General features: G+C 40.4%; 1 protein-coding gene across 1 annotated transcript in view; it reads right to left on the minus strand.

Moving 5' to 3' along the window:
- TXNRD1 (thioredoxin reductase 1) overlaps positions 1-14,757 on the minus strand; it is a 98,740-nt gene that overhangs the window by 40,838 nt on the left and 43,145 nt on the right. The window contains exons 4-6 of the mRNA XM_065887132.1: positions 6,591-6,713; positions 5,057-5,129; positions 3,374-3,493 (exon numbers count right to left, since the gene is read on the minus strand). Of these exons, the coding sequence (XP_065743204.1) occupies positions 3,374-3,493; positions 5,057-5,129; positions 6,591-6,677 (280 nt within the window). The 5' untranslated portion in view covers positions 6,678-6,713. The remainder of the gene's footprint in view (positions 1-3,373; positions 3,494-5,056; positions 5,130-6,590; positions 6,714-14,757) is intronic.

The following is a 14,757-nucleotide window of genomic DNA, read 5'->3' on the forward strand; positions in this document are numbered from 1 at the left end:
AAAATTCAAGATTCTCACGTTGAAGGTTTTGTATAGGAAGAAATACTACTGGTTTTTAAAAAGTAAAGCTTAATTAATAGAATTATTAGCTTTTCTTCAGACAGCTTTCTCTGTGTCCTCAGTACTCTGTGTGAGTGTTACTATAATTTGTGAAATATTGACCGAGCCCTTCACTTATCTTTTCTAAAGCAGCACCTTTGGACACCTCATTCTGGGAAGCCTGCTCGAGTCATAGTAAAGGACACACATTTGTGTGGGGAGAAGTGATAAAAATGGTTTTGTCTTAATTACATGAAACTAAGCTTTAAAATATTTTGTAACAAATTATTTGAGCTGCATTATCTAAACATGTCAAACGTTCAGTGGGACTATTTTTATATATGTATATGTGGTTGTAGGTCATGACATTTCAGTTTATAATATAAATTGTTATTTCAGTTTATAAGCTATCTCTCAGAAAAGACTAGCTCTTTTGAGAATACATAATTTAAAATTTTAGACTGAAGTAAAACAACATAGATAATAGTGTAAATTAGATATAAATGAGGGCTATATAGCAGTAAAACTGCTCGTGCCATTTTTCCTGTTTGCCTATTATACATTTTTTAATTTTTTTTTGTACTCTGAACATTTTTAGGGATCATACGTTCTATCAGATTAGAGTTGGTTTGGGGATAAATATCTTCTAAAAAGAGATTTATCTTAAAAATGAAAGTTCTGAAAAATTAGTTTATCAAGAGTTTATAAAGTCAAATATTCAATAGACATAGACTGGAATAGGTAAACTCATGGAAGTCGTTTCCTTTCAGTATACCAGTATAACTTCAATATTACACGAGTAACATTGAGAGAATGCTGTCAGCTTTGTTTGTTCCTCCTTAATGTTCTTAGATTTTCTTTTTTACATCTTTGGGAACAACTACATTAAAAACCTTATTAATCAGTATATCAGTAAGGATTAGGTGTTTGCTTTCTGAAGGAATGTTCCAGTGAGGTGATCAGAGGTTATTTTCTATCTAACTTGTATATGCCCTATACCCCTTGGGCGTATTTTGTCTATAGAAAAAATATTTTGACCTTTAGGTACAATTTGGGCCAGTAGCCAAATAATCCTAGGGCCGATTTAAAAATCTTAGAATAATTTAAGGTTTGCCTTTTATACCTGTTTTGGAAGTCTTTACATTTTTGTCAGGTAATTTTTCCCAAGCCGTGAATATAATCTATTCAAAACATGTTTATGCTATCCATTCTATTTTTAAATTGAAAAAAAATGTTAAAAGTGTTTATGAAGAAAAGTTTAAATTAAAATATTTTTAATCTTAAAAAAGAAAAAAGATGGAATGGAGAATAAAGAGGAAAATGAGATGATCTGACTTTAATCACGACTCCTGTCCTGCAGGACCTCGATGAATCCATAAGGCTGGCAGGAGGCTGAGGTGGGTAGTGGGGAAAGATGGCAGCTTCCTTTCTGCTACAGCTACGGTCTTTATCTCCTCTCCCCATTTTCTTCTCGCTACTATCCCAACAATCACAAAACATCTGTTCCAACTTGCCCTCAGCACAACTGTGCAGCTCCCTAAGCTGGTCCACATTCCTCCTCCTACCCTTGTTCCAAACCACCCAGGGTGTTCAGCCCACAGCAAATGTCCTCGTTTATGTTCCCCACATGCTACCTGCTCTAGAGATGCCAGGGTATTTACTATTCTTCAAATATGTACCTCGTTCCTTCACTGTCTAAATGAACTGACCTTCCCCTCCTCTGCTGGCTGTCAAGGACACAACATCTAAAAAGTCATCTCCAGTCACCTCTTAAATCATTTACCGATCCCACCTCTGGGCTCCCAGGGTACTTAGTTGGTACATCAATGATAACAAAACCTGTGTACCTACAGATTTGTGTTATTTATCTTTATAAATATTTGTGTATTTCCCCAGCACAGACTCAAGTACAAAGAACGAGCACTCGATAGTAATATAACTTCACTAGTAGGATTTCTAAAAAGTCTACTAAAAAATCTAATACATTAACTGAAGAGAGATTCTGTTGTTAACTGGGTAGTACATTGATAGTAGGCTCCCAGGAAGGCAAAGAGTGGATTAACAGCAGACTCAGTTGGGCATTCAGACACGGGAGTAAATAACTTGGGAGGTGGGGGGGAGGGTAGAGGTGAAAAACAGAGGTGGACCATCAGCAGATGAAGTGTTAAATTCACGTTCCATAGGTCGAGTCTGCTCAACTGCCTTTCTGTTGGGCAAGGGAAAAGGACATGGAGCATGGCAACTTAGAACCAAATAACAAAACTCTCAGTACCAGTCTCAGGCCTCCAAAGGTCACTGACAGAAAGCAGCCTTCTAAGGGTCTGAGGAAAGAGATATGACCCCAGCATAAGAAAACTTCAAGTTAAAAGCATCAACAAAGGAAGCATGACTAGGTTAGAGGAAGAGCAAAAATTTTCAAAGCATGTGTTTATACCTTTTACACATGGGTATCTAATAACTCTTAATTAAAACTCAGAAAAAGCCACAAAACAATTTACCCTAGCTGCTGGCTAGAAGATTTTCCCTCCAATGTCCCTCAGAACGAAAATCAGATAAGGGTTGGAGTCTCACTCTTCAAGGACATAGTGACCTACGTAATTAATTAGCCAGGAAGCTGTGCCAGACCTCATTTTATTCTTCTACAGATAATGTCATCTATACCTTCTAAAGTCAACAGATTCCTGTTCAACTTTTCTAGGGTTTCTATGGGAGTCTAAATATTTTTAATCCAACAAAACCCCCTTCTCAACAAACAATCCCCCCAAATACCAGCTCATGGAACAGACTTTTCTGGTGAGAGAAAAATGTAATAGCTTCAAAGGAAAGCAAATGTAGTTTGCACTTCCTTAGGAAACTCTATACAATTATGAGAATTTATTTGAAAGAATTCTGGTTTTCTATTATAAAAAGGTACTCCAAGTGCAATATCTGTTCTTACCGTACATAATAATAGCTACAGAGCTAACACGACACAGGATAACCCCAGTGATTTTATCCATTAAAAAAGCAAACAACAGGGCTTCCCTGGTGCCGCAGTGGTTGAGAGTCCGCCTGCCGATGCAGGGGACACGGGTTCGTGCCCCGGTCCGGGAAGATCCCACATGCCATGGAGCAGCTGAGCCCGTGAGCTATGGCCGCTGAGCCTGCGCGTCCGGAGCCTGTGCTCCGCAACGGGAGAGGCCACAACAGTGAGAGGTCCACGTACCGCAAAAACAAAAACAAAAACAAAACAACAGAAACGACTTCCGGGTTACTTGTAGATGGATGGCGCATTGCAAGATCCCAGCTTGAACCCCTCAGAAGCACAAACGGAAGAGCAGCTTCCCCCACATACCTATCTCCTCGACGTTCCACCCGTAGTTTCGAGAGTCTCGGAGGGCTTGTCCTAACAAAGCTGCTTGGTGCATCAGTTTTTTAGGTATGCAACCCACATTCACACATGTTCCTCCGAGACCTGCAACAACATTGAGAAATCAGTTTATAGCCCGTATTACAATCCTCCAAAGAAAAAAGGCAACGATTATTACTAACATCACAGAGGAGATTTCCCTTCTATCCCTCTTGAGTTCTTGTGGTTGGACTAATAATAAATTTGACATAACAGATCCCCAGGAGAAAAAGAAAGAAATTTTAATTTGTGCACATGAAGGTTTCATAGAAATGGGACCTAAGAAGTAGCCAAAGCAGGCAGTTTTTATACTTTTTAGACAAAGAAACAATATATTTGTGAGAAACTGACAGGACAAAGAAACTTAGGTTTTGGGTGCCCAATTATTTAAGAACCTAAACAGAGTTTAGGCTTGGGACGAATTAAAGAGGTGACAGGTTTGTGTACAATAGGCTCCTCAGCCCCAAATTCCGTATCTTTTGTGATAAGGCTGCCTCTCTACCTCCAGATGCAGGAAGTGCACCTTTCGCATGACTTATTTCCTGCTTTCAGAGACAAAAAGGAGAGCCAGAGTGTCCCTCTTGCACTGGCCATTTCTTAAGTAACTTTAATTCAAAAGAATCAATATGCCACTGTGTGTATTTTGGGGTGGCCTGCCCCAAGCACCAGTGCTATTGTATTAAACATCATAATTTATTTGCTTAATGTAGCCAATACTTTTTATATGAGTTTATTCCTAAGTCTCGTGACATTTCTAAGTTCAGAGAGCCTTATAGACCAAACACAGCAACATTACCCTAAAATGAAAATGAGCAGATTTCCACAACTTCCACATACTTCAAAGATTCAAAGTTAATTGACTGCTGATAAAAATGTCAAAAACTGAAGCCTTACTTTGCGTACAATCTTACACTTGCCACCAGCCCTATGAGTAGAACTGATAAAGGGGTTGTTGAGCTGGGTGTGGCTGGACTGCAGTGGGCCTGGGAGCACACAGAAAGTTTGGTGTATACGAGCATCTCTACAGAGGCGGTCTATAGCCTTCGCTGATTCTCCCCAAAGGATTCATGACACCACCCCCCACCCAAAAAAAAAAAGATTTAGTGTCCCTGAGTTTAAAGAACATGGTGTTAACTTGTCTCCGTTAGGCAGGTGGGGAGGTAACCAAAATGGCATGAGTAAGACTGCAAGATGGCAGTGGACTCCACAGCGAAGGAAATCGAAGCCCTCTCAGGAGAATGCTTAGCCGAGTGTCATTATGGAATGTGAGCTCCGCAGGCCAGAGGGACTACACCCACCCAGCACCAGAACAGTGCCCGACACAGAAGTGACACCTTCACAAATATCTGATGAACGAATTAGAAATTGTGACACTGTCTTATCCAGACTTCCCGCTATCTTCTTGCCTCCTTCTAATTTGAAGCAGCTGAGTCATCTTGGTAAGACTTACCTATTTCAACATTTAACTGGAGTCCATTTTAACTTAGCACAAGTGAAAGAAGTACATGTTTGGGGTTTTTTTCTTATTTAATTTTTAATTTTAAAATTGGACTTTAGGGGCCATTTAAACCAGTGCCAGGGAAAAACCTGCTCCTACAAAGTCACTTCTAAGGTATTTTAAAAGCCTACCCCATCTAGTTCCAAGAGGGGTTGGAGTGACAAAATCCAGGACCATCACCTTCTTGTCATATTTGGCTGCCTCCTGGAAAATAAAATTATTAAAATGAGTTGGAGTGGTTAACATGATGGACTGGAAATGGGCTGTTGAAAACCCATGTTATTTTTACTAAGCTATAATGCCTAAAACATAACCAATCATTAATACCTGAGAATTTCATATACCAAAATGATTAGTGCAACTCCAAGGTAAAAGTTAAGCAATACTTAGTCAATAAGGGTAGCTTTAAAGAATATGCAGATAACAGTTGCAGAACTGTCAGAGTCAGCTGGAATCCCTAGAATCCTCTTATGTGATTCCAGCCAAACGATAATAAAGTAAGCAATAATCTGAAAAATATGTGGCCATTTCTAAGCAAGTGGTAAACAGGCAGTAAAACAGATATACTGATAGTCTACAATCCTTGATTCAACCTGTATCCAGTAAGACAATATTTTTATAAGTACTTCGAAGTTTTATCTACTTCAGTTTCTGAACAGAATACTGGAAAAGTTTTTCTTCTGAAATTGTCAGATTTCCTAAAATGTTCACGTGAAGAGCCAATGGAGAAGTTGATGATCTCTCTAAGGTTTCTGAATCTATTTTAGGGGAGTGACGACCATCACAAGTTGATTTTGCAGAGTATCCTTTATCTTTCTCAGAGAATAAGCTTTGTGTATTTGCAACTAGACCTCCAAAGCTTATTTGAAAGGACTGAGTCTACGTGTCCTTCAAAGCCACCACTGCTAGAATAAAAAAAATCTGAGATTACTCCTGAATCATTTACAGCAAAGCAATGCTTGATGCCAGACATTGGCCTGCTCCCAATTTGAACAGCTTCATTTGAATCTACCTTTACTGATTCACCACAAGCTACACCTTAGAGGAGGACAACTACCTCATCTTTTAAAACAAGGTGATAGGGAACAACGACAGGCACAAGGGCCCCTCACACATGGAAAATGTATCTCAATTCAGGGCCAGGAGCCGTACTCCTAATCTCCTGTATTTATACGTCCTGTACTCCATCACCTCCAGGCCACAGAGTTAGTGGATACACTCTTAACTCATTTCGTACACAGGGGAGGCAAAAACTTTTAGTAATTAAGCTTAAGAAATCCAACTGCTCTCCATCTTTCTATTGGGGAGGAGGCTCTGTGATTAGGGAAATCATCAAAGTGAAAACAACTAATAATTATCGTATTTATAAAGAATAAAAATATATTTATTTCTTTTCAAGCCATTTGCATACAAACCCCTTATTATCTTAAAAAAAAAAAAAATCAACCAAACTTAAAATGAATAAAAATGTGTCCCAGAATACTGGCCCCAGTACTTTTATACAAAGAATATACAGCTGAACCTGGAAAAACGTCCTTAACGTTCCCTGCCCAAGTTAACGTATAAAACATCACAAGAGTAGCTCAAATTCCACAGGGGACCTGGAGAATGTTGTCGGGGATGTGACTATTCTACCCATATCCCAGAACACACAAGAAGCCTTGCCTTAGCGGCCGCCAGTCCTCCTGAGCCCCCTCCAACGATGATGAGGTCATAGTCATAGGACTCGGGGAGATCCCCGGGGCCGTTCATTTTCAGTAGATTTTGAAGTCTGCCCTTCTGATAAGCCTAAAGAAGAAAAACAATGGAAGTAAAAATAACTTAAAAGCAGCAATGTCTGAAAAGTTTTGTGAAAAACCTTTCCTCAAAGAAAAGCAAAGGAAAAATATTGATTTACATCATAGCATGCAATGGAAATGTTCAACCTTCCTTCAAGTGGTCATCAGTAACCTGCTTTCTGTTAGGACTGTCCTAATGCATCTCCACATTACAGATAGCTACTCTGAAGTGTCCTCATAGTACACAAAACTAAGGCCCTGATGGTCCAACAAAGCAACTTAGACCTAAATTAAGTTTGATCGGCTCTTTTTTCCTAGAATTTTTAAAGTAGGCTTTAAATTAGGTTTTAAAAACATCGGTACTATATGTTTTTAATAGACCCAATACAATTTGGCAATCATTTTCACTTTCTAGTCAAAGGTAGAATAATGAGTAGGCTAAGGTCATAGATTAAGATAGGGACCTGGTAAATAGCAACTGAAACAGGTTAGCCAAATATTTAAAACTTTTTCTACATTGTTTAGGTAAAGCATAAAATCTAGAAATTCAGAACAAAATCACTAATTGACACTGACCTGAACAAAATGTTAAAAGTCCCTGCTTTCATAAGACATTTTAAATAAATGGGGAAAAAAGGTTAAATAAATAAACAAGTGACCCTTAAAGCTCATTTCTTTAATCTGCTTATGTATGAAGCCTCCTATATTTAGTAGTTTCCATAGACTTGGCATTTATAATATAAACGTTAGACTTTTAATTTTAAAACATCCTTTGATTCCACTAGTTTTAAAACACATTAGTTACATTTCATATTAGCATGGAACACTGTTTCGGTGAATATTTAAAATTATTTCTTATTTTAAAAATCTGGGGCTTCCCTGGTGGCGCAGTGATTGAGAGTCTGCCTGCCGATGCAGGGGACGCGGGTTCGTCCCCCAGTCTGGGAAGATCCCACATGCCGTGGAGCAGCTGAGCCCGTGAGCCATGGCCGCTGAGCCTGCGTGTCCGGAGCCTGTGCTCCGCAATGGGAAAGGCCACAACAGTGAGAGGCCCGCGTACGGCAAAAAAAAAAAAAAAAATCTGCTAACATGAGAGAATGATTGGAAAAGTTGTTAACAAGCACACAAAAATGTTTTTCTTTTTTTTTTAAGTCAAGTTTTAACATTGGTAATCAAAAAAGCCCCCAAATTTACCAGCCCAGACTGCACATTTTTCTCCTGCCTACCATCAGATGTGGGGGACAAAAGGCAGAGCTTAGGATCAGTAGAATTGGATGCTTGGGATGTAGAAGGGGGTGCAGTATGGAAAGGTGGAGGAAACGCGGCACCGTGGCTGCCCCTGGGCAGCGTGGCAGGTACACACCATGGCTCAGGGATTGAAGGGAGAGCACCTGGAAACCAGCAACAGCGGGGCAAGCCTGCATCACCCTGACCGTCTGTACAAAAGGTCTAACATGAGAGGCTGGTTGGCATTATGGCTGAGGCTCCTCCAATGCAAGGCACTGTGGGAAGAAAAACAATTTGGTAATGACAGCCCTTCAGATCAACGGAGCTTTTATATAAGCCTCAGGTCACAAGCGTTCCTCTCTCTAGCTGATCTCAGAGCGGAAGGGCTGACCTGCTGTTTGAAAAAAATTAACAAAAAGATGCAGCTAGATGTTCTTCTGGAAAAATAACCATTTTTAATCTCAGCCTCATTTTATCTGCGTGTACTTAACACAGATGGTGCCAAAACACAATCACTGGCTGCCTAAATAAAAACCACCCGTTCTTATAACCGCCTCCCCCAACACATCTACTGAAACAAAAGAAGGAAAATGCACCGTCATGCTGGAAAGCTACATACTCCCTCTACCAATGTTTATAAAAATCTGTTCTGTACTGAAAATTTGTATCAGACCTGGGTTCTTATGGTTCAAGTTTAAATCAAATTATATCAACCGGGCACACAGATTTTACCAAGAAAGCTCTCAGTGAGCCTGAACATTTTTAGTTCTGTAAAGTAAAATCAGCAAGACAGGCAACTGAGGCATTCAGCTGACCCCAGAACTAAACATGATGTTTTAAAATTTTAATCCAACTTAAAACTGAAGTTGCTGTCATTCAACTGCAAGGAAGTGGTTGCCCATCTGAGATAAAAGTAAGATAGACAATATAAGACAGCTCTCTCCTCCACAGTGTAATAAGGAAGGCGCACACAGATGGGGTAAGGAGACACAAGAGAAAAATGCCCCGCGTTCTCCAATTACGACTGCTAGAAATATTGGTAACTACTGACCAGAGAAGCTGATAAAGAACGGGAGTTCTCAAACTCTTAGTCTCAGGATCCCTTCAGAACCTTAAATTATTTAGAGCTTTGGTTAATGTGGCGCTTAGTATACTGGAAACTAAGAAAAAAAATGTAATATCTTAAATATTAAAATACTTTAAGTTATTAAAATATCTTTAAATTTTAAATATCAAACATCATTGTTAAACATAAACAACTGATTAAAACATTTTTAATTAGTGAGAAGAGTGGCATTATTTTATATCTCTGTAATTCTCTGTGATGACTATCTTTTCTGTGTTCAGTCTGTTGCACCACTCTGCCTGCCATGTAGCCTCTGGAAAACTCCATGGTAGACTTGCAAGAGAATGAGTGAAAAAGGCAAACAGCACCTTAGTATTAAGATAATTCTGACCTCAAGGACTTCCTGAAGGGGGTGGGCAGAATGAAGACCACATTTTGAGAACCAAGGACAGCAGTGTAAACGTACACCCCCCTCCCCCCAGCAGCTGTTTGTGAGGTTTACAGATTGTATATTCTTCCATCTGCCTCTCAATGCCTTTCCTCCACCCCACCCCTAGCAAAAACAGTGCTCCAGACTCCCCCAGAAAAGCACAATGCTGAAAGCAATTCAGATTTCTTTAAAATCTGAGTAAGTCATCTTTATTTTTCCCCCAAACATGACTCCTATCCTTTGGGCACAGGTTTTTTGTTTTTTTAACTATTACACATGAGCTCTGGTGTGGAAGTGACCGAGGTGAAAATACTCGCTCTATCACTCTCAAGGCTAGGTGACTTGGGCTCATCACCTAATCCTTGGGAGTCCGTTTTTTCCTTTTGTAAAATCAACACCCCCACCCCCAACTGCTGAGCCTGAGATAAAGCATATTGGCACCGTGGTTGGTAGGAAAAATCCCTTCAGTCACTAATTCTCCCTTTCCTACAAAAGGGAACCTGCCTGCCCAAGGGGCTAAGTCAAAAAGCTCTGGCATGTTTTACGGATGTTGTCCCCTGCACTTACCTGCATCGCCTCTCACCTGAAATGCCCTCTTCCCATCAAATTCTGATCCAGTGTATCAACTGCATGATGTTTTATTATTTTTATTCAATGTACATAAACATGTCACCCTTTCTAAAGCATTCCTTTAGGCTCTTTTACCAACATCCTAAGACACCAACGTAAGGCCCGTTTCTTCCATTGTTTCCCTAAGGTTCCCAAACAACATTCTCCTGTTTCTTGCAACTGTATTAACACAGGTTCTCAGAGCACTTAGTGAAGACTGTTCCGCGCCTTCCTGTCCTTCAAGATTTAGCTGGAAGCCTTTACTTGACTGTGCCCCGCAGGCTGGATCCTCCTCTGATGCCCCTGCTGGCATCTTCACACAATCCCATCAACTCTACAAGGACAAGCATCTTGTCTCATTCCTGCATCACCAGTGCCAACTCCACATGCATGTGATGTTCAAAAATATTCTTAGAATAAAACACCTGGGTGCTAATTCCTACTCTGTTATGTATACTGAGAGGCTGGGCTTCAGTTCAGCTTTCTCATCCCTGAAAATAAAACTGTGGGAAAACACTGAAAAAGTACCAGGGGTGTAGCATAATAGGTCAGGAGCTTGGATTTAGTCCAAATCTGAACCTGACTGTGTCACTTATGTGATCCTGGGCAAACTGCTTAAATTCTCCTGCCTGGGTTCCTTGTCTGCAGTGACTATACAAACGATACGAACTGCTGACTGCTCGTTTCCTTTGAAATCTGACTGCTGTTGCCAGCACGCTGCAGCACCCACTAGGCAATATACCTCAAGCCTCTGCTTTGGAGGATTATGGGCCACGAAAGAAAGAAAACTAATTGATGGTTTATATGCTACAGACTTTCTGAAGAGCCTGGGCCCCAGGCCTACAACAGGAACTGGCAAACTACAGCCTGAGGGGCAAACCCAGCAGGCCTGTAGTTTTTTTTTTTTTCACAGCCCCTGAGCTAACAATGGTTCTTCTTAACATTTTTAAATGATAAAGGAAAAAAAAATCAAGAGCAATACTTAATGATGCATGAAAATTATGAGAAACCCGAATTTCAGTATCCATAAATAAAATTTTATTGGAAAACAGCCACACCCATTTGTTTCAATATTGTCTAGAGCTTCTGTTTTTGCAACAAGAGCACAGTTGACTAGTTTCAACAGAGGCCATATGGCTCACAAAGCTCAAAATATTTACTACCTGGCTTTTTGCAGAAAAAACATTGCCAACTCCTGGCCTAGGGAAAATTTCCATCAATGCTGACAGGTGGTGCTGGGTGAAAACTATCAGACGGTAATACTGAGGTGAGTACAAATCAGAGAACTGTCTTTGTGCCCAGTCAGTGAAGTAGAGATGCTTGCTACACTACCTTCCTCCTAGGAGGACCAGGGAGGTTCTGGTTAACCAGCTATCATGTGCCTAAAATGTTTAGAGCCACAGTAATATTTAACATTCACTCTGTATCGAGTATTCTGGCAAATGTCTTACAACAAACAGACGCCATTTCAATGCCTCCTCCCAGGGGCCACCCTGACCCAGCCTCTCAGCCACTCTCCAAGCAGTTTTTCTCCAGAGCTGTCATCACTGACAGAATTACTGTGGTCTCCCACTCTGTGACAGGCTCAACAATGGTCCCCTAACACTGAAGATCCTGTGAATACATTAGCTGTAAAAGAGTTTCTGGAGATGTGATTTAAGAATCTGGGGATGGGGAGATCTTCCAGGATTAGCCCACGGGGCCCAACTTATTCACAAGTATCCTTATAAGAGGGAGGCAGAGGGAGACTGCATTACAGTAATCAATGTGAAGACAAAGAGGCTGCACTGGCAGCTTTGAAAATGGAGGAATAGTGTATCAAGGAACACAGGTGGCCTCCAAAAAGGCAAAACAGATTTCTCTCCTCAGAGCCTCAACAGGAACCGGCTGTGCTGACACCCTGAGAAACCGATTTCAGACTTCCAACCTCCAGAACCGTAAGAAAATTAATTTGTGTTGTTTTTAAGCCACTAAATGGTAGTTCGTTACAACAGCAATAGGAAACTAATACAGCCATTAGAATATAAACTCCATGAGAGACGGACAATTTTCAGTTCACCACTTTCCACCACCACCCCGCCCCCCTGCCTAGAGCTGTGCCTGGCACGGTTGTTGAGTGAATTAACAAAGTACCAATTCTAATCACTTGGTAATGGTTTCCCCACAACAAAGGCAAGAATATGGGAAAGTCACAACATCTAGACTTAAAGCAAAGTGTACAAACCATGACAGAGATGTCACCATGGAAGGAGGCAGCAGCATGGACTTTCTGACGCTGATCTACTACTGAGTGAGGGGACCAACATGAGTGCTCACAGCGAGCCCAACCTTGGGCTAGATGTTTGGTATATATCATCCCATTTAATCACATGCCATTCCCATTTCAGAAATGACAATAAGGAAACCCTTAGAGGGCTTCCCTGGTGGCGCAGTGGTTAAGAATGTACCTGCCAATGCAGGGGACACGGGTTCGTGCCCTGGTCCAGGAAGATCCCACATGCCGCGGAGCAACTAAGCCCATGCACCACAACTAGTAAGCCTGTGCTCTAGAGCCCACGAGCCACAACTACTGAAGCCCGTGCGCCTAGAGCCCGTGCTCTGCCACAAGAGAAGCCACCGCAACGAAGCGTAGCCCCTGCTCACAAGAGAAAGCCCACGCGAAGCAACGAAGACCCAACGCAGCCAAAAATAAAGAAAATTTAAAAAAAAAAAAAAAAAAGAAACCCTTAGAGATTAAGAAACTTGCCCACGAGTCAATAATTATACCCAGGTCTAAATGATTACAAATCTCTTGCTTTTCTCACTAAGTACTCACAAAGTACTTGTCACATACATTTTCTCATTTTACCCTTACTGTAAATTTAAGAGAACAGGTAATTACTCCCACTTAGCAAATAAAAAACCTAAAGGTTTGCGGGTTTAATAATTTGCCCAAAGTCTCCAACTAGAACGTTACAGAGGATCTGATCCCAGGTCCTTTGATCAGAGAGTGGTTCTGTCAAACAACAAAATCCTAGTTTAAAAGATTTCCATAATATTCTCCTGAAGTTCAGCTGATTTTACTGAACCTGCGAAATATAAGGCACTCTAACTATATTAGTGGGAAACCAGCAGACTTGCAGCTTGGTTCATTTCTAATGTCTATAATTATCTATTGGTCAATTTTCCTTTTTTCTTCAAGATAAACAATCGCTTTAATTTCCAAGTGATGAGGCAATCTATGTGTCATGACAACCAATTAAAAGTAGAAACAAGTGGTCAACCTGATTTATATGTTAACAGCTATTACTTTAGAGGAGACCCAGAAGATTACCTTCCTCCCAAACCTCCACATTCTCTGTTAATGCTTTAGTCATCACTAAGTTTCAAATACTCCTGTAAAGGCACTTGGCATTTAAAGAGAGAACTGGTGGTGAGTAGACCTGAGGCAAGATCTTTTTGCTATCATTATCTTTTCCCCAAACAGCAAAGCTCTGGAAAACCTAAGGAACCCAGTTGGTAGAGGCATGCTAAAGGGAGGATCAGAGACCAAATGATGCTTCCACAATTGCTAGATCAAAGGGTGGTAGACACTGGGAAGGGTGAGCATCCCTTCATATAAAAAAGGGGAAAAACTGACTACTTCAGAAAATAATTGGCCCAGTTTCATGAGAAATTTCTCTTTTTGCTAAAAACCTCCACTATTACTGAAGAACCTCTCAATCTCAATCTTCTCTTGATCTCGAAGTCATTCATTTCGTCTTTGGATTTCCCTTCCCTGTATTACATTTAGACTTAGTGGGAAAGTTTATCATTACTGCTATGCAAAGCAGATACTTATCCACTTGCCAAATAAGATTTAATGGCAAGACCCCCTGCTACCAAAGATTTAGTTTCTACAGGGATCAAGGAAAGCATAGGCATGCTCACTGCACCTTCAAAACTTGTTTTCTTCAAGACCCAAATTTTCAGCAGTAGCATCCAAATAAGGTGGTAATTTATATTCTTAAAACAATTACAAGCAACAACACTAAAAAGCCTTTCTGGCTTTATGCTAAGTGAAGGAAATGAAGAAAACTTGGATCATATATTTCATAATCATATATTTCAGTTTAAACAGGAAGTTTCCAGGCATTTAAAGCCCTACTTAAGAAATCAGAATGGAGTTGGGAACAAATATTCAAAGCTGTTAACATGATGAAACATCACTGATTCTGAGGGACACTCTGTATCTGCAGAAATTACAAACGGAAGCTAGGGGCCAGAGAAGAAATGAAGCAAGTACATGAAGACTATGTAACTGGATGTTAAAAGATTTTGTGTTTGAAATAATCTGGCAAAGGTTACCTTCTACTCCTGAGGTCACTAACAGATGAGGTATGCCAATTTTTGCCCAGTATAACATTCAAATGGAGTAGTCTTCCAAAAAATCTTACAGGTCTCTCTGGAGCCATAACTTCTCACAATTCCATGTATTTGGCCTCCATATTTCTCTGCGAGACTACCTTCCTTACCTTTGACCAATTCCTGCTTGCCTTTCAGCATTTAGTTGATGGCACACCTACTACAGTAGAGATATTCTACTTTTGTTGAGTCCAATCACAGGAGAAATTATTTCAAATATGGATACCCACTCATTAATCTTACTGAGTCTTCTTTGCAATGAAGCATGGCATCTGAATTTTTTTTTTTCTTACAGTATTAACGTCACTTAGGCTCTGCCCTACAGATAGTCTTCCTTGA

The sequence above is a fragment of the Phocoena phocoena genome, chromosome 11 (genome assembly GCF_963924675.1).
Source record: "Phocoena phocoena chromosome 11, mPhoPho1.1, whole genome shotgun sequence".
Classification (NCBI taxonomy): Eukaryota; Metazoa; Chordata; class Mammalia; order Artiodactyla; family Phocoenidae; genus Phocoena; species Phocoena phocoena.